The sequence below is a fragment of the Aethalodelphis obliquidens genome, unplaced genomic scaffold (genome assembly GCF_003676395.1).
Source record: "Aethalodelphis obliquidens isolate GAN/ISIS:26980383/991018 unplaced genomic scaffold, ASM367639v1 scaffold14, whole genome shotgun sequence".
Classification (NCBI taxonomy): domain Eukaryota; kingdom Metazoa; phylum Chordata; class Mammalia; order Artiodactyla; family Delphinidae; genus Aethalodelphis; species Aethalodelphis obliquidens.
In genome coordinates, this window is record NW_020837958.1 from 36,791,310 (window position 1) to 36,808,643 (window position 17,334).

The 17,334-nt window shown below is 52.6% G+C and overlaps 2 protein-coding genes across 11 annotated transcripts in view; one reads left to right on the forward strand and one right to left on the reverse strand.

Annotated features, from left to right (window-relative positions):
- The window catches only part of RIC3 (RIC3 acetylcholine receptor chaperone), a 54,695-nt gene extending 46,278 nt beyond the window's left edge, over positions 1-8,417 (forward strand). For 2 of the 6 annotated variants that reach the window (XM_027115475.1, XM_027115477.1), the window contains 3 exons: positions 534-4,392; positions 5,273-5,461; positions 7,932-8,417. In XM_027115475.1, coding sequence (XP_026971276.1) covers positions 534-988 — 455 coding nt within the window. In that variant the 3' untranslated portion in view covers positions 989-4,392; positions 5,273-5,461; positions 7,932-8,417. Of the gene's footprint in view, positions 1-533; positions 4,393-5,272; positions 5,462-7,931 lie in introns of those variants that run through there. The other 4 variants (XM_027115476.1, XM_027115473.1, XM_027115474.1 and 1 more) reach the window with 4 other exon arrangements.
- Positions 5,655-17,334, reverse strand: part of TUB (TUB bipartite transcription factor) — a 24,907-nt gene continuing 13,227 nt past the window's right edge. The window contains exons 4-12 of one of the 5 annotated variants that reach the window (XM_027115472.1): positions 16,886-17,029; positions 15,582-15,749; positions 14,534-14,655; positions 13,895-14,092; positions 13,508-13,620; positions 12,535-12,649; positions 10,925-11,023; positions 10,529-10,700; positions 5,655-10,049 (exon numbers count right to left, since the gene is read on the reverse strand). In XM_027115472.1, coding sequence (XP_026971273.1) covers positions 9,916-10,049; positions 10,529-10,700; positions 10,925-11,023; positions 12,535-12,649; positions 13,508-13,620; positions 13,895-14,092; positions 14,534-14,655; positions 15,582-15,749; positions 16,886-17,029 — 1,265 coding nt within the window. In that variant the 3' untranslated portion in view covers positions 5,655-9,915. Of the gene's footprint in view, positions 10,050-10,528; positions 10,701-10,924; positions 11,024-11,446; positions 12,060-12,534; positions 12,650-13,507; positions 13,621-13,894; positions 14,093-14,533; positions 14,656-15,581; positions 15,750-16,885; positions 17,030-17,334 lie in introns of those variants that run through there. The other 4 variants (XM_027115469.1, XM_027115468.1, XM_027115470.1 and 1 more) reach the window with 4 other exon arrangements.

Below are 17,334 nucleotides of genomic sequence, written 5' to 3' on the forward strand. Positions count from 1 at the left end.
CACTTGCAAGCCATTTCAATTGTTTTGATTAGCAGAAGGCTTTGTCGTGTATTTTTCAAAGAGCTCAGCATTCCTTTCCTCCTCCCTCCTCCCCCCCCCCCCGCCCCCCCATTCCTTTCCTCCTCCCTCCTCCCTCCTCCCGGGAAGATTTGGAAATGGTTCCAAGTAGAAATTATAAACATTAGCCTTGAGCTATGCTCTCTCCATCTGGTGTTTGGTACATTTTTTTTAAACTGAGGCTCATGTTGTTTGTTTAATCTTCATCACTACTGCAGAAGCTTGAGGAGTGAGACTTAACACTCTGCCCCAAGCACCCTGCACTTAAGAAGGGATTTTCAACTGAATTGATTTGTATTTCAAAGAGCTGGGGGACAGTCAGCCAGATCGCCAAGAATTTGCTCAAGTGAAACTTGAGAACCGTTAGAATCTTCTTGAATGGATTTGTTGGGATAGGATGGCTGCTGCTTGAGAAGCCTGACACTTTATTTGGAAGAGACATTCTTTGTAAGACTTTGTACTGCTTTTTTCTCTAGGTTACCCGGAAGAGACCTATCCAATTTATGACCTTTCAGATTGCATCAAGCGTAGGCAAGAAACAATCCTGGTGGATTACCCTGACCCAGAAGAGCCCTCTGCCGAGGAAATAGCTGAAAGAATGGGAGTGATAGAAGAAGAAGGATCAGGCCATTTGGGGTGGGAAATGCCTACTGACCCCAGAGCTCAGGAAGATAATTCTGTTACCTCATGTGACCCAGAGGCAGAAACATGTTCCCGCTGTTTTCATGAAGAAGAGGATCCCGCTGTCGTGGCAGAGAATGCTGGATTTGGTGCAGACAGTTACCGTGAGCAAGAGGAGACCACCGAAGAAATGTGGCCCCGCGACTTGAGAGATGAAGGGCCAGGCGTTAGTGCTGATAGAGCAGAGGCAGGGGGCATGCTGAGGAAGCGGGACCCCCACCGTTTAGAGTACAGACAGCCAGTTTGGTGAGGTGCCCATTACTCTAGTCCCAAGGTGACCTTTCTCTCCTCTCTGATTTCAACCTTGGCCCTGTGCCCTGTGTTTCATTCTCTGTGTTTAAATATCATAGACAGGCCACTGCCATGGATATCATGTGTCCTTCCTGGTGCTTACACACCTGTCACCTGTAAAACATCACAGTAATCAGTATGAACACAAGACAGCTTCCCTCTCTCTCTTCCTGCCTTTCCTCCATCAGAGAGTTGATCCACTGAGTAATTTTCTATCTATTGTGATTACAGATGGGACCACTCAGGGCAGAGGTCTGACTCTTCGTGTTAGGAGTAACAGATGGTTTACCTGTGAACAAACATCAGATTATACATGATGAGGACTTAAGGTTGTAAGAGTGAAGATTTCAGAGTCCAAAATACCTTATTCTGTGGGCCTTGAGCAGGTTAGTAGTCCGCTGAGCTCAAGAAGAAAACCTTCTGTTAGTCGGGATGGTGGGGCCAGAGCAGGGTAAGACTCTGCTGTCTGAACTGAAGCCCCTTTCTCACAGCAAGGCCCTTTTTAGGGGCACCCAGGCTGCCTCAGATCTCCACTTTTCTCCAGAGTAGAAGACTCCCACTGACCTGAGAATGAACCTAGAGGCTTATTGGGGGATGGTTTTGCTCTACTATTGCCTGGATCTCTAGCTTCCTTTATCCCTGTTCTGCTTAACAGAACTGCCAAATGCATAAGTACCTTTGTACCTCTGGTCTTCAGTGGCCAGAGGAAACTTGAGTTAGAGACTTTAGTCCTTGCCCTGCAGAGCCAAGGTTTGAGGCTTCAGGAAAGCCTGCCGAAGGGTGGTGGTCCTGCCGTGAGATGCTCAGAAGGCCAGGGAGCCGGTGATGGGGAGAGAACCCATGCGCTTATAGGCAGTCCTTGCTTAGATGCTGTTTCTGAATGTTGTACCCTCTGGGAAGTTTGTTCTCACAACAAATTCAATTGAAACAGAAGCGAGGAGGACTGAGCTTATAGACCAAGTGCCAGCCCAGCAGGGAAGCTGCAGGGACCCAATGCAGCACTGCCCGGGAAGAGACTATTTGTTCCATATGTGGATGTCTGAGTCTGTTGAGAAAGCTGGGCAAAGTAGGAGGTCGGTTAGGACTGGGAGGACTGTGACCAAACCAAAAGCCTATCTCTGAGCTGCGATCTGTCACGCGTCTCCTTGAGGTAAGATGTATTCTGTCTAGTGAGGATGAGTGAATTCAGTTTACAGGTAAGACCTAAGAGTTTAAAGGGGACACATTCCTGAGGATATTCCCAGTCATGAAATGCAGAAGACTTGAAAATTAAGAAATCATGTAAAGGTAGACTTGGCTTTTAGAGTTCCATTGTGCCTGGCATGAGCAAGCGGCCAGGAAGATAGTTTAATCACTATTAAATCACATAAGCATACACACTGCTGTCACAGGTACAGGATTGTATTAAGATAACGTATCAGCTACTGCTGTGAATTTGTTAGTTAATGACTACAGAGAAAAGTCACTGAAGACTGAGTCTATAGAAAGCATATTGTCTCTATCTCTGTGTGGAACATTTGATTCACTTGTAAAGAATACAGTTTAAAATGTACTAAAAACAGTCTAGATGTAATGTAATGCTGAAGGTAAAAAATAATGTAGGTGCTCTTTACTGTTTCGATAAATTAGTTTTCGTGTTGTTTCTCTTCATTCACAATGAGGGGTTGATTTATGAGAAGAGTTCTGGGAGCCTGTTTCGAGTTTCTTTTTTGCCTTAGGATATGATTCCCTTATTAGAGGTATGTATTTGTTTCCTTCTAGCTTATTCACTCATTTATTCATTCAGCAGACACTGCTCAGAGCTAGGCAGTGGGAACAGAAGGCTCAATTCCTACCTTTAAAAAAACTCAGCTGAATGTGGGAGCCGTATCCAATTTATTTTTAAAAATGAACTGTGAACTATAAAAGGGCTCAAGATCGAGAATTCTGCAGGCAGAGAAATGTTGGTCACAATTCCATCCTTGTCTATTCTAGTTGTAGAATCTGGCCAGTTCCTTAACCCCAAGAACCTTGGCTTTCTCACTAAAGCTGGCGGGTCAAAGTCCAGGTCTCACAGGGTAGTTATGAGGATTAAATGAAATCATCAGTGCCTATAAAACAGCACTATCCTATCTCATACAGGATAACCACTCAATAAGCGGTAGCCACTTTACTTTTTATTGTACAAGGTTTTATGCTGTATTTGAGATACGGACCCAAATCTATGGGAGCACCAAAAAAGATCATTTTTGCTAAAGTACTTCAAGAAACTTCACAGAGGAGGTGGGTCTTGAGGGATGCTAAGAACTCCAGCTGTGCAAGGAAGAGAAAGGACATTCTTGGCAGAAAGGGTGGTGTTAGAGCAGTGGGGTGTGAAAGTAAAAGGACGAAGTTCAGGTATTTTGATGAGGCTGGTATGTAAGGTGTCACATAACCAACTCTCTTTTGGAATGTTAATCTTTGGGGGAAATTGGCTTACGGAAATAGTTCCTGCTGGAAGTACTAAGACCTCATGATAGCTCTTGCTGCCATGGTTCTTGGTGGGTTTGTATAGCAGGAATATATTTATGTATTTATATTTCAAAAATTTTAATGTACTTCTCAATAATTTCAGATTAGGCAGTCCTTTTTGGATTTTTCAGAATTATGTTATTCTTCAGGGATGACAATTATATTTGTATATACAATCCAGGAGGACCAGAAGCATGGGACTGGCTTTTGTTTTCATGCCTGCTGTCTCTTTCCTCCTGGTCTTCATTTCTCCAGAACTGATCTAGGCTGAGTCCCCTGGCACTAGGTCTGCAGTGACTTTTAGGCACCGTGGCAGAGCACAGTCATACCTCTGGGGGCAGATAGTTGGCCCAGGAAACAACTGCATCACCTGGGACCATGCTTGGTAAATCAGGTGGGTGATCCGGCCAGGAGATCCCCTTTTCCTGGTCAGAATAAGAGCACAAGGAGAGTACCTCCTTAGTTCCAGGACTAGTGCTATGTGAGCTCAGGAGCCAGGCCCAGAGAGCTGCATAGAGGAGTGCGGGCACGTTTGGCCTCTAGAAGAGACGGCTTGTGAGGACCCCACTCTCTGCACCCTCTATGGCCTGGGGATGATCCAATGACTTACGGTCCAATCTGGGACACTTTGGGAAAAGGGAGCTTTAATTATGCCAGGATAATAGCTGTAAACTAGGACTTGGGAAAAGGGAGCTTTAATTATGCCAGGATAATAGCTGTAAGCTAGGACTCTCCACGGACCCTGTCCAGGGCTAATTTACGAGATTTGTCTTTAACCTGACCACTAAACAACGAAAATCTCTTTCCTTTTTAGTAGTTCCCTGCAAATGTTATTTCCCAGAGGCAGAGCCAAGGAGAGAGGCCACAGTTCAGGTAGGAAATGCTGTTGACCACAAAAAACTCCAAATCTGGGGTAATAAACCAACCCTACTTATTACCACACTCTTAAGATTCCCTCAACCCAGACTATTTATGTACCAAAGGAAAATCTAATACTTCAGCTACCCAGCAATGAGAAAAACGTGAAGTATCACAGACTTTGCCTTGACCATTTTCACACAAGTGTTTCTAAAATGTACCTAACCTTGTTTTTCCTTTCCCATTTTCTTATACAAAGTAAATAGGCCAAATTTCTCCTTTTTCTTGATTGCACCAGTTTCCTCACTTATGCACTGGGAATAATCCCCCCTCACAATGCTGTGTGTAGTGTCTGTCCAGGGTGTAGCCTGTGCTAGGTGCTCACGCCAGTGCCATCAACAGCATCACACTCTGTCATCAGGTCCTGTGCTGCTGGGCTGTCGCCCTTGACACGCTCCAAGGCTACCCTGACTGCTGGGAATGGCCCAGAGCACAGGTCCTGCAATCTCTGGGTGACTTCAGTTTTGACCTCCCTCAGGATCAGACCCATAGCCTTCCTGTCTGCTTCCAGCCACAACTACAGCCTCCCTTGCTGTTGGCTTCAGATCTGCCACAGGCCGAAAAGAAAATTCCCAAGTGTGTAGTGTGTCCAAGTCCTGTTTAAACAGGTTAGGCTGCTCTGCATAGGGCTAGAGGAACCCAGTGGCTGGGTCTTCATGTTATTTCTACCACTTGGGCCTTTCTCACCTTTTTTCAGCTCTATGGCCCTGTTTTTGTGCGGGGCAGGCCCACAGGGGTTTACTTAGGAAGCAGCAGCCCATTCTTCCAGCTGGCACAGCTGACCCTGCAGAGGATGCTCTAACTTAAGTACCTTCTGTCCTTACCCTTCTTCTAGCCCATCCAGCCTCTGCGTGTGTGGTTCTGACCATCCTTAAACTTGATGAGCACGGCCAGAGGGAAGACAGTTTCCACCCATATGTGATGGTTTCTAAACAAGCTATGATCCCCTTGTTACCACCACCTCCTGCCCACCCCTGAGGCTCTTAGGACAGAAGGAATGAATGATGTAGAAAAAAACTTTTAGGTAAGAAACATGTCTTTTTCTTTTATAGGGGGAAAAAAGTGCACAGCAGTGTTGAAACAGGTCAAGTTTAATTTGTTGATATATGGTTTGTGGTCTGTACTTAGACAAACACTAAGTTCTACAACATACATAATGTCAACATGGGAAAATACCAACTTTGTCATTGCACATACCAGTAAATAAATACATTTGCTCCAGAATACCAAAGAGTTTATTCAAAAAGTCACTTAATAAAAGCACAGTTTTGCAAGTTTGTCTAAAACTTGATGATTTTGAACAAAAATAAAATGTCTGACCACTCCAAAATAGGAAAAGACAATCTTGTGCAAATAGACATACACATTCTAGGCATTATGAAAACTGGCTAAATGTATGCTCCCAACAAGGGAAGTGTCACCATCCTAAGTCCCCTTAGTCACCAAATGCAGGATTAAAGAGGCCAGAGTCGGGCTTCCCTTTCTAAGCCACTCTGTTACTCTCTAGGAAATTCTGGATCTTGGCCTCATCTCCAGCTCTGCCTGGACCTTGATAGAGAAGGAGGGAGGGACAACAGAAGAGAAGAGGAAAGGGGTGTGACGTCTTTCTTAGGAAAGAAAAAAGGCACGGTGATGAGCTAGAAAGTGATGAGAGCAAGGATCAACTTTCATTCACCCTGAATCCTACTGCAAGCTGTTGACAGTCCAACCTCCTTATTTCGTAGGTGAGAAAACAGACCTAGAGAAATCACGTGGTTTGCTCAAAACTACATGGTTACTAAGTGCAGTAGTGCTTTCTGTAAGACCAACTTGCCTCTCAACTTGGTTGGAATTCAAAACCCAAACCCGTCCCAAATACTTCTGCTGTACCTTTCCCCCCATATCCTGAGATGACAGAAAATTACAAACAGGAGGTATGGAAGGACAGGTGACCACTAAACTCAAACAAGAGCCCATCCTTTGGCCTGTTCCTGGGGCTGCTAAAGTTCTACAAGCCAGGGCCCAGGGCAGTGTAGGGTCCCAACGCCGGGCCCTGAGTGCAGGGGAGTCAGGCCCCACTCAGTGCTGGGCACCAAACTCATTCAGCTATCTACAAAAATGTGCCCTGAGGGCCACCTGGCATCCTGAGGTCACAGGGGCATCTCAGCTGGGGTGAAGAATTGTAGAGGGGGGCAGGCTGGTGTTCCCGCAGGAAGGGAAAGCCAGGGACTCCATCTAGGAGATGGAATTTGTGCTTGCATAGCAAAGCCGTGGACACAGCCAGCCCAGCCTCTCCCCTCACTGTAAGGAAAGCACATCACTGTGGCTTGCTAAATTCAGAACTGCCTCTAAATATATAGTAAATTCATTTAGAAGTAAATGCCCCACCATTTCCAGAGCAAAGAACGATGTCTGCGTCTACAATTTTGTTGCCCTTGTCAGTGAAGGAGGTGGGCCCCAAATGTTGTCTTCTAGCCTGTGATTGTCACACTCCCTGGCTTTTAACACCTGTCCTCAGCATGGGTCTGGACCTTACATGCTCGTTCTGAATTAGTGTCATGATTTTTAAGGCACATTCAACTAGAATAAGTTCAAATTCATCCAAAAGCACACATGCAACACACCAATTTCTTCAGGTAATGCAAAGTGGGAACTGAAGAACTAAACTTTTGGGGATGGTGTCGTCTTCCCAATCCGAACCTTGGGAGAAAGAGTTGGTACTTTCCCAAGTATACTTTCTGATCAAAGAGCACGAAATGAACAAAATCCACCGGTGATCATAACTACATCCTTATTCCTTTCCTATTCATCTGTAGAAATATGATTGTAATAGGAACCCTCAATTGATTGTTCACAGATTGCCCTTTGCCCCAAATACACACAGAGACACACAGACAGACACAGAGCACCTTGGAGCCAGAAGGAAAGAAAAGCCAGAATTGGGGAAGAGTTAAGGAAGTGAACTTCACTGCTCTGTAGAACTGTTTGGGGGTGTGGCCCCAGGAGGAGGGAGTTAGAGCTAGGAGCAGTTACAGAGGAGCTGCCTAAGGTCCCAGCTACCCAACACCCTTAGGGACTGCTCATTCCATCACCAAGTTCCCTGCCCAACCAAGGACCATCTGGTTAGAGGGTATGAAGGGCAAGAACTCTTCCTGTGGGAGAGGCTGAACCCAGGTGGCCTCCAGGGGCCCTGGCAGCTTTATGAGTCTTTGGGCCCATGGCTATGAGGCCAGTGGTCAAGGAGAACCAGCATCACCAGGAATGGGGTCTTCAGAACAGACCTCCTTGCGAGGCTGGGGTCTTAAGCAGGTGACTCGAGTACTCTTGCTGGTCACTCAGTGCCCAACAGAGGGTTTTGTTGCTGAGCTACCCTTGTCCATGCCCAGGCTGGGACTCTCAGGCCACATTCCTGACCCTACGAAAACACCTTTCAACCCCCTCCCCTGTGTACTAGAGGAAAAAGCAGGGGACTAGTTTTCCATTGTGCTTCTGATGAATTTTCCACTCTGCCCCAGGATCCCCTCTCTCATGAGGATCCAGAACCAACCTGTTCTACCTTAAAATCACTGACCCAGAGAAACAGCTTGACTAGACTTTAGAGATCATCTACTTTCCATCATTCTAAATGTCAGCAGGTCTCTCTTTTCAAAGTCAAGAAAGGAAGAGCCAAACTGGGACTATGGACAGGAGGACGGCGCGACAGTATTTCATTGGCAAGTGGACCAGCTCCGGTATAGAAGGTTCTAGTGCCCTAAAGATGGCCCCAAGTCAAGAGCTGTCCAGAAACTAGACCATGTTAACAAAACCTGGATCACTGGAGGGGCCTCTCACAGAGACATATGCCCCAGGTGTGGGCAGATCCCTGCTAGAACGAGGAGGTCCTGCTTTAAGCACTCAACGTAGGAAAACCCAGATTACCAGGAAATGAGAGCATACTACTCCCACTGAAGTCAGAACAACTTCACCTCAGAGCCTTGCTAACATGTTTACTTTTTAAAAAACCGACCTCTATGTAGTCTTTCCAAGCGCATCTGCTCTGAAGTGGGGAACAACCCTTGCTTGCTTCCCACTGATTTCCGATCTCCATCTGGGTGAGTAGCCTCTGTCAGGGTAAATGACAAATATGCAAGACTTCCCAAGTTGTCAGAGTAGATGGTACCATCCACGGAGGAGGGCGGCGGAGGGAGAGGTCAGGCGCAGCCCTGAACACCCACAACCCACCCGTCACACCTAGGTAGCAAAATGGGCAGCAGCCTTGCTGAGGCCTGCCCTCGGGGAGGAGCCAGGCACAGGCCAGTCACTATCAGACGGACATGCAAAAATCCAGGCAGCTTTCGGCAGGGAACTGCCCAGTTTCCCACTGAACATCCCTAAGTCTCCGGAATCAGGTGCACGGGCATGCGGACTGTGCCCCAGGAAGGTCAGAGAGAGCAGTTTCTTGGGGGATGGTGGGGACAAGGGAGCTGAAACTCCGAACTCTGCCCCTAACCAGCCAGGTGACCCAGGGCAAGTCCTACTTTCTAGATCTCTCAGATCTTTTGTGGTTCTGAAACATTTCCTGCTCTCCTTACCCTGTCCCATTCCCAGCTAAGAAGAACCACATACAGTCCCTCAGCAACCACAGCCCAGGCTGACTGCAGTGGGAGCTGAAGCACAGGCGGGAGCTCCAGGCACGCCTACCTGTGTGCAGTCTGGGGCTGGTGTCCTGGGGTTCATGGGGTTTGTGCAGGGACTGCTCAGCAGGGAGCTCCTGGGGAACAGCCCTGTCCCACGTGCCGCCTGTATGCTGAGCCTGCGTCCTGCAGGCCCCATCCTCTATAAGAGATCTGACCTTGGGGGCTGGCCTCCTGCCGCCTCTGTGCACACAGAGAAATCAAATGAGCTCAAACCCTAGCCACCAGCCAATTCCCACAGCCACAGCTGGGCCCCTGCAACCCTGGCAAGGTCCTGCCACTCACCTTTCCCCATGCCCGTAACTCTTCCCAGGCCCAGCTGAGGCCTTCCGAAGCTGGAGAACTTTGTGTAGTTGTAAGGGCCAGGCTCGGCTCCCCAGCCCTCTGCTCTGTAAAGTAGGTGTGCCCTAACACTTACACACACACACTCACTGTGCCCCTCACAGTTGGGCTGAGTGCACGGCCGGGCCCCCGCAGCCCTGCACTGTGCTTCCTCTCCCTCTACACCTCTTCCTGCCTCCCCGGCTGAAGAGGCTGCTCAGCTTGGCAAACGTGACTGCAGCAGGATACCAACCCAAGGGTCGGGGGTGGGGGCGTTGATCTTGGGGCGCAGAAAGAATTCACGCTGGTCCCTTCATATCCCCCACTCCTCTGCCTCAGCAGTGGAGGCGCAGGAGCCAGTACCTGGATGGCTGGGCCCAGGAGCCCACTGAGAGCCAAAGGGTCACCTGGCACGAGGCCTATGTACAGGGGGTCGGCAAGGCTGTCTCCGCAGGCAGGCAGCTCCACTCCAGGCTGGGCAACCCCAGAGGGCACGAGGTGGCCTCTACTCGCAGGCCAGCTTGCTGTCGAAGCTGGACAGGGCAATGGCAAAGGCCTGCAGCGCACACAATGGGTAGTTGTAATCCATGGTGAACACGTCCTCTGCTACACGGCCAAACTGCATCACAATGTAGTCCGCTGGAGCCAGGCACAAGTGTGGACAGAGACAGAAGGGCAGAGCAGGGATGGCGGAGATGGGGAAGGACAGACACCCAAATCACAAGAGGGAAGAGAAAGCGAGAAGCAGAGAAGCCAAGAGAATCCCAGAGGTAAAACACAGACCAATTGGGAGAAGTGGCAGGAGAGATGGAACAGGTGGCAGAGGAGAAAGATGCATACAAACACCAGGAGACAGGGAAGAAGAGAGGAAGTCCATTCAAAGGGTGTTCCCACGCCTGAGACTCTGCTGAGTGCACAGAATCTAGGGTCAGGGCTCCAGAGAAGGTTCCTCCAGGGCCTCCCAGTCATTATGGTTAGAAAGTTCTTTACACCTAATCTAAGCCGTATAATCCATGTCCTTAAACTCTGACCTCTACGGGCAGGGCTAGGTGAGCTGAACCCTGAGCTAAGGGCCCCGGGTATCACGTGGACAGTAAAGTCAGGGCAGAAACACTCACGGTCATTGCCGTGGATGATCTGGAAGTTCTTCACGGAGGCCTGAGTGACGCGCCCGTGGAAGTTGAGTACGTAGGACTGCGTGTCGTCATTCCAGACAGGTGTCTTGTTCTGCAGCTCAATGATAGTCTCCGTGTTCTTATTTTGCCAGCGTGATAGCAGCGTCTCATGCTCCTGGGAGGGCAGCCTCAGCTGAGCCAGGCCCAGGCCTTGGCACCATGACCCCCCCCAAAGAGGGATCTGCCCCAGGGGTGGGAGTCCTTAGATTTCCCTAGACCTCCAGGGCTTCTCACACTGTGTCTCCTCCACACATACACACCAGCTGGAGTTCTGCCCTTAGACGCTCATGCAGACGCTGGGATAATGGGGAAGGCGGGTGGGATGGGGTAGAGACTCACGTTGCGGGGCCGGATACAGACTCTCTCGTGAACCATGGTCATGCCTGGGACAATCACACTCATCTTCCGCGGCCCCTTGAAACCTAAAACATTTGTTTCCTAGGAAATAGCGACAGAGAACTCAACACTGGCCCTGTGAGGACTCAACTTACCTACTGGAGAGACTGGGGGGAGGGAATAAAGTTGAGCTGAGCTAGCTTCCACCACTCACATGTCTAACAGGCATCTCTAAACTTACCACGTCCGGAAGTGCGCTCCTGAATCTCCACTCTGCCCAAATGAGCTGCTCTTACAGTCCTCCTCGCTCCCCTTAAGAGCATCTCAATTCTTCCATCTGCTCAAACTACTTGGAGTCATACTTGACTCCCCCCTCTCCCTCACACCCCACTTCTAATCCATCAGCAAATGCTGTCGGCTCTCCCTTCAAATTATATTCAGAGTTCAACCACTTTTCACCACCACCACCCCTCACCAAGATCACAGTACCGGCCTTTAGCTGGAATCCTTGTTTCCTCACCCCCCCACCCTCCTCCCCGTCATCTGTTCTCCACACAGCGGTGAGTGGTCCTGGTCAGTCAGATCATTTTCCTCTTCAGTTCAGAGTAAAAGCTGACGGTCCTCCCTCGACCTGCAAGGCCTCACGTCATACGGCCCCATTACCCCCTCTCTTCACCACTCCCCTGCATTCTCTGACCTCCTTGCTATTCCCGCTGCATGCCAGGCATCCAGGATTTTGGCACTCGCTGTGTTCTCCCCGACACCTGCACAGCTGGCTCTCACTTCCTTCTGGCCTTTACCTAAGCACTACCTTGGTAGGGCCCTCCCTGCCATCCTTCCTAAAAGGACATTTATAAGCCTCTTCCCTGCTTTATTTTTTCCTTCTTACCATTTATCAGAACATATTTATTTTGCTTATATGACTGTCTTATAGCTTATCTCCCCACTAAGGGTTCACATCCCATAAGGGTCTGTATTTGTCTCTCTCTTCACTACTATCTCTTCAGAGCCTCCAATAGCACCTGGGGCTCAGTATCTGAAGAGTCAGACTGCCTCCCCAAAGCCGACCAGCAGGTGGCACCACTGGATCATACAAAACAGCTATGCATTCCCAGGCTGATGGTACCAGTTCCTCATTCTGAAATGAGATGGAGAAACCCTTTGTGTTTATATTCATTCCAGTTTGGTCATCTGTGAGCTGTGTGACATTGGCAAGTGACTCAACCTCTGATCCTAGGTTTCCTCATCTATACAATCAAGAAGATAGGATGGAGCTCTTAGGTTGAATATTCAATGAGATGCTAATGCAAAGGGCCTTACAGTCCATTCAGGACCTGAACACGGGAGGGAGGACTGGAAGCTTGCACCAACAGGAACCCAGGCCTTCTGCCTCCTCCTTTCCAGGAGGCATCCAGGCTGGGCTTCAGAGAGCCAGGCCTAGTCCCCAGAACTCGCCAAGCAGATGGCCAGCTGTGTCCTGTCCCAGGCAGGGGCCACTCCACTGCGCCTCCGTGTCTGCCCGTAAAGGTAGATAGGATAGGCCACAGACAGGTAGCAAGTCCTGAGTGTCACGTCTAACTTGGAGACCAGAGACCCGGGAGCCCATGACTCACGTAGCATACAGCAGCCAGCTCCTGACGTAAGGTTCCACTTTCCAAAGGAGATGATGCCTTCTGAGGGTTGACTCCATTGTCATAAACGGTGAACTTTGTGCCCATGAGGTTGGACCTGAAGGACAGGCACGATCAGCATAGGGTCATGCACCCTGTGCCCCAAGGCTGTCCTGTGGCGAGCCTGCGAAGCATTCTGGGCTGGGCCAGGAGCGGACCTGGGGGCACAGGCACACTGCGCACGGAGTCCCCGCCTCTGGAGGCGCTTCTTGGACAGAAGGCCTCAACTTGCTCTGAGTTTAATCAAAGAGCATCTCGGTTCAGTTCAGGGAAATCTGAGTTCCACAGAAAGTCTCCCTGGAGGAACAGGAGTGGCTCCCCACACGGGAGGTGAGCCACCGGAGTGGCATCTGACAAGACTGCAGAGGGACTCAGCACCCCAAGGAGGGTGGAGATGTTCTACTACTCTGTCCCATTCAGCCTGAGCGCTTTGGTCCAGCCCCATCTCCAGCTTTAGCTCCTGACTGCTAAGCTTGACTTATGCTCCCAAACCGGGCACTCTTCCTCAGCACACCTTCCCTCACCTGAGGCCTAGCTCAGAGCCTTTCCCCCACCCTAAGGCTGCTTTCTCTTCCCTCAAGGGCTCACTCGCAGCCATGCCCCTTGGCACTGACCATGGGGCTAAGGCGGCTCTTCCACGGTGGCCTACGTCGTCACTGACATCCTAGGGTTTGATCCAACCCTCTTTGCGGGCCTGCATCCCCTCTGCCTAGGAGCAGCTTAGGGTAGGGCATGAGGCCCATCTTCAGATCGGCTCTAGGCTGGCACAGACCGGGCCTATGGTTGATCTGATAGAAACGACTTTGGGAGAGGATCGACCCCTGGCCTGGATCTCCCTCGGGGACAGGAGATGCCCTCTACAGAGCCCGCCCCTGCCTGCCCCACCCCTGCCGGCCTCCTGGGGGAGTGCTCGTACCGCAGTTTCCCGATGTAGCTGTCCCCTCCTCGAGACAAGTCTGTTGGGTCCACAGAGATGAGGTAATTGGAAGTTTTACTCTTCTTTCTCTTCCTTCCCGCCAGGAGGAACACCTTGGGAGTGGAGCAGGGTCATGTTCCAGGCCCGGCCTCCGGTCCACACACAATCACGGGTGCCACTCACACACCTGCACTCACGAGTGACTCCCTTGCTTCAGCTCTGGAACATACGTGTGTGCACACACATATACACTGACCAGGCATGGAGGCTTCTGTCTCTTTGGGGGAACTGGCAGGTCAGTGCTGGAGCTGAGGCTTCCAGTCCCATTCCAGCCCCCAGGACTTCAAGCCCACAGGGTGAAAAACTGTGTGTCCAAGCCAACCTCACCTTCTTCCCATCCTCACGGTCCAGGTGCAGAAAGTAGGTGGGGTACATGCCCCGGTCCATGCCCTTCTTGTCCCGTGTGATGCGGCACTTGATGGTGATCCCCTGTGGGGCCGGCCTCAGGACGAACTCCTCAAGATCCTGGACCTCAACATCCACCGATGGCTCTGGGGCTGGGGGGCTGGGGGCTGAGGCTGCCTCCTACGGAGGAGAGAGGAGAAGCCTGAGCCCCAGGGACCCTGAACAGCTGAAACTGGTGGTCTGGTATCCAAAGCTGCCCCCAACGTGGTAATGGTGGGAGACAGGGCAGGCCCCCTGGGATGTGGACCCAGCTATCCTGGCCCTGGGACCAGCAGCTAGCTTCCTAGCCCTTCCCTCACCTCAGCAGCCCTGGGGGTGGGGAAGAAGGAAATGGGCATGTTCTCAGGGGCCATCCTGTCCAACTCCAGCTCCCCCCAGCCCCCAGCCCGGCTGAAGAGACTGGGAGGACAGAAGAGCCCAGGCCAGAGAAGCTCCTGATAGGCACCTGGGCCCAGCCCCTGGCCCAGAAAAGCCAGCTCCCCGTCACTTCACACTCATTCCCCTCCCAGCTGGGTGACACTGCCATCTGCCCCTCTGCTGAGCAGGAAGCTCCGTACTCACCCTGATGGACTTCCTGCTCGTCGCAGAGCTGGGGCGGGTGTTGCTGTTCAGCTGGGAGGAGCTGGAGCTGTTCTCGTCCTCATCCTCCTCCTCCTCTTCGAAGCTCATGCTGCTGGAGACGCCTGGGCCACAGAGGAGCGGGAAGGGACGAGTGGTCACACAGGCACGCCCGGTCACCGTTTCCCAGGCTCTGAGTCACCCACACGTGCAGAGCTGCATGTACACATGTGCATCCACACACTCCCACACACAACCAGATGCACACAAGGACACTTTCTCTCTGGTGCGTACGAGAGCTGGGGCTGGCCACTATCCCCAGGTGCAGCCCCCCTCCCAGCTTCGGCCATCAGACCCTCCCTCTCTAGCGGTCAGGGTGCCCTGTCTCCGTGTAGCAAGTCCTGAGTTGAGCTGACCCCGCACTGGGAGCCTCCACTTCTGGCCTCAGGCCTCCTAGAGGCCTTGGCTAGCACAGGCCGTGAAATCTCGGGGAAGGCCCGACTCCTTACTCAGCCTGATGCGTGGGGCCCACCAACTCCTCTCCAAAGCCTGCCTGGGCCCCCTGGCTACGCGCTTCTCCACACCTGGGATGCCATCTCCAGCCCTCTCTCCAGGAAGCTATCCCATGGTCAGGAAACGATGTGGGCAGCAGGTTTCCTGGGAGGATCTGCCTTGCCTCCCAGCCTCCTGGCCCCGCTCCCCCTAGCTCAGCAGACAGAGGGGGCACGTTTCGCAAGCAGGAGCTTTTTCAAAGGAACCAAAGGGAAAGGAAACCTGTCCCCAAACCTGGGCCTCCCTGGGGGCAGATGGGGATGGGGAGAGACAGGGCTGGGCTGTGAGCTGGTTGGTTATCTTAGTTCACACTTCCCTTAACTCAGCCTTATCAGGGGCCCCTCCCTGCCCAAGTTTCTCATTGCTCTCCAAGTGTGCCCCACACCAGGGCCTGGGAGGGGCTGGAACAGACACAGGAGAGTCATGCTCCCCAAGAAGGGTGCATCTGAGAACCTGGGGCTGGGCTTGGGGGGCATCACTGGACCCCCACGGGGCTCACCCTTCCTCTGCATCGTGGCACAGATGTCCTGCCCACTGGGCCGTGTGCCCCCACCAGCGGCTGTCTCCCCCTCGTCCCCGGCGTGGTCTGACTGGCCCACAGTCAGGATCCGCATGGGGCCTCGGGCCTCGGACCTGTCTTCTGCCAGTGCCACTGGCCCGCTGGTGCCTGCAGGCCACGGACACTCCTGAGTCCCATGCAGGGGTGGGGAGGGCGGGGGGAGAGCCTGGATTCTCAGATGTCCAGGAAGAGGGTGAGGGAAGAATGGGGGGACCCTCTGAAAACTTCATTGCCAAAACTGAGTTTTTAAAAAGGAATGGCAGCTGTCTGTCAGCCTCTTAACGATCAGTGAGCTAGGAAGGGGCATGGGCTCCGTTTCTTCTGCCGTTCCCCCACATCTGTGGCCGAGGGTAGGACTGAGATGCCTCACATCCCAGGCAGACAGCAGACAGCTCCCAAACCAACTGCACGGTGGAAAGGAGAGGGAGAACAAGGCTGGATCCGACACGGCAAGGCCACCACTCGGCACAGACGTGGCCAGCTCCACGTCGTCCAAGCTGATCTCTCCCTCACACACGCAGACTCACACACGTCGTAAAAACACACGGGCCCCTCAAAAAAGCCAGGTCGGCATACGCTTGCTTTCCCGAATGGAGGGGCTCCCATCCCCATCAACCTTCCTGCCCAAGTTGCCACAGCTTCAGGACCAGAAGCAAGGCTCTACCCAGCATGCTGCGGTCGGTCAGCTCCACAAGCCCACGGACCCCAACACACCACTGTCCCGCCACGACCCAGAGGCCCGAAGCCACTCCGTGTAAAGGCTTGAGGAGACAGGGTGTCTAGCCAGCAGAGACAGGGCTCGGGGCAGGGGCCCCGTAACCGTCCTTGACCTCCAGGGATCTTCTCTGGAGAGGCAGGAGCAGAGGGAACAGACTGGTCTGTGGGGCCCAGAGGGTGGAACTGGGAGTAGGGAAGAGTCGAGGAAGCTGCCCAAGGTGGGGACGGGCTGCCGGGAGGCAGTGAGCCCCCCGGAGGGAGTGTCCTGGGCAGGGCGGAGGTAGAGGCGCTCAGGCCCCCCGGTGGGGAGCTGGACGTCACGTCCCGGCAGCCCGCGAGGCCTGCCGGTGCCGCAGGAGCGAGGAGGCCTGCGAGCCAGCTGGGACGCGGGGCCCGGAGCGCCACGCAGGGCCCTCGCCAAGGCCTCCCACCCGGTCCCGCACCCCGAAGTCTGGAGGATAAGCCTCCCGCCAACCCCACAGAGGGGCTGGGCTTCCTGAGGACGCCGGCAGTGAGGGCAAGCCAACCTTTGTGCCTCCCCTTCTTCTCCTTCCCAGAGGCCGCGCCCTGGCCCCCCGCCGCGGCGGCTGCCTTGGTCCTCTTGGCTGAGGCTGGCGCTGTGGGGCGGGCAGCTCCCAGGGGCACACTGGCAAGCGAGTCGGCCTCCTGAACTGCTCAGGAGAGAGCGAGAGACAGAGGGAGAGAGAGCGAGAGAGCGAGAGCGGGAGAGCGAGAGAGAGCGAGAGACAGAGCGAGAGAGCGAGAGAGAGCGAGAGACAGAGAGCGGGAGAGCGAGGGAGAGCGAGGGAGAGCGCGAGAGAGAGAGAGCGCGCGCGCGCGAGAGAGAGAGAGAGAGACAGAGCGAGAGAGCGCGAGAGAGAGAGAGCGCGAGAGAGCGAGCGCGAGAGAGCGAGAGCGAGAGCGCGAGAGCGAGCGAGAGCGCGAGAGAGCGCGAGAGAGCGAGAGAGAGCGAGCG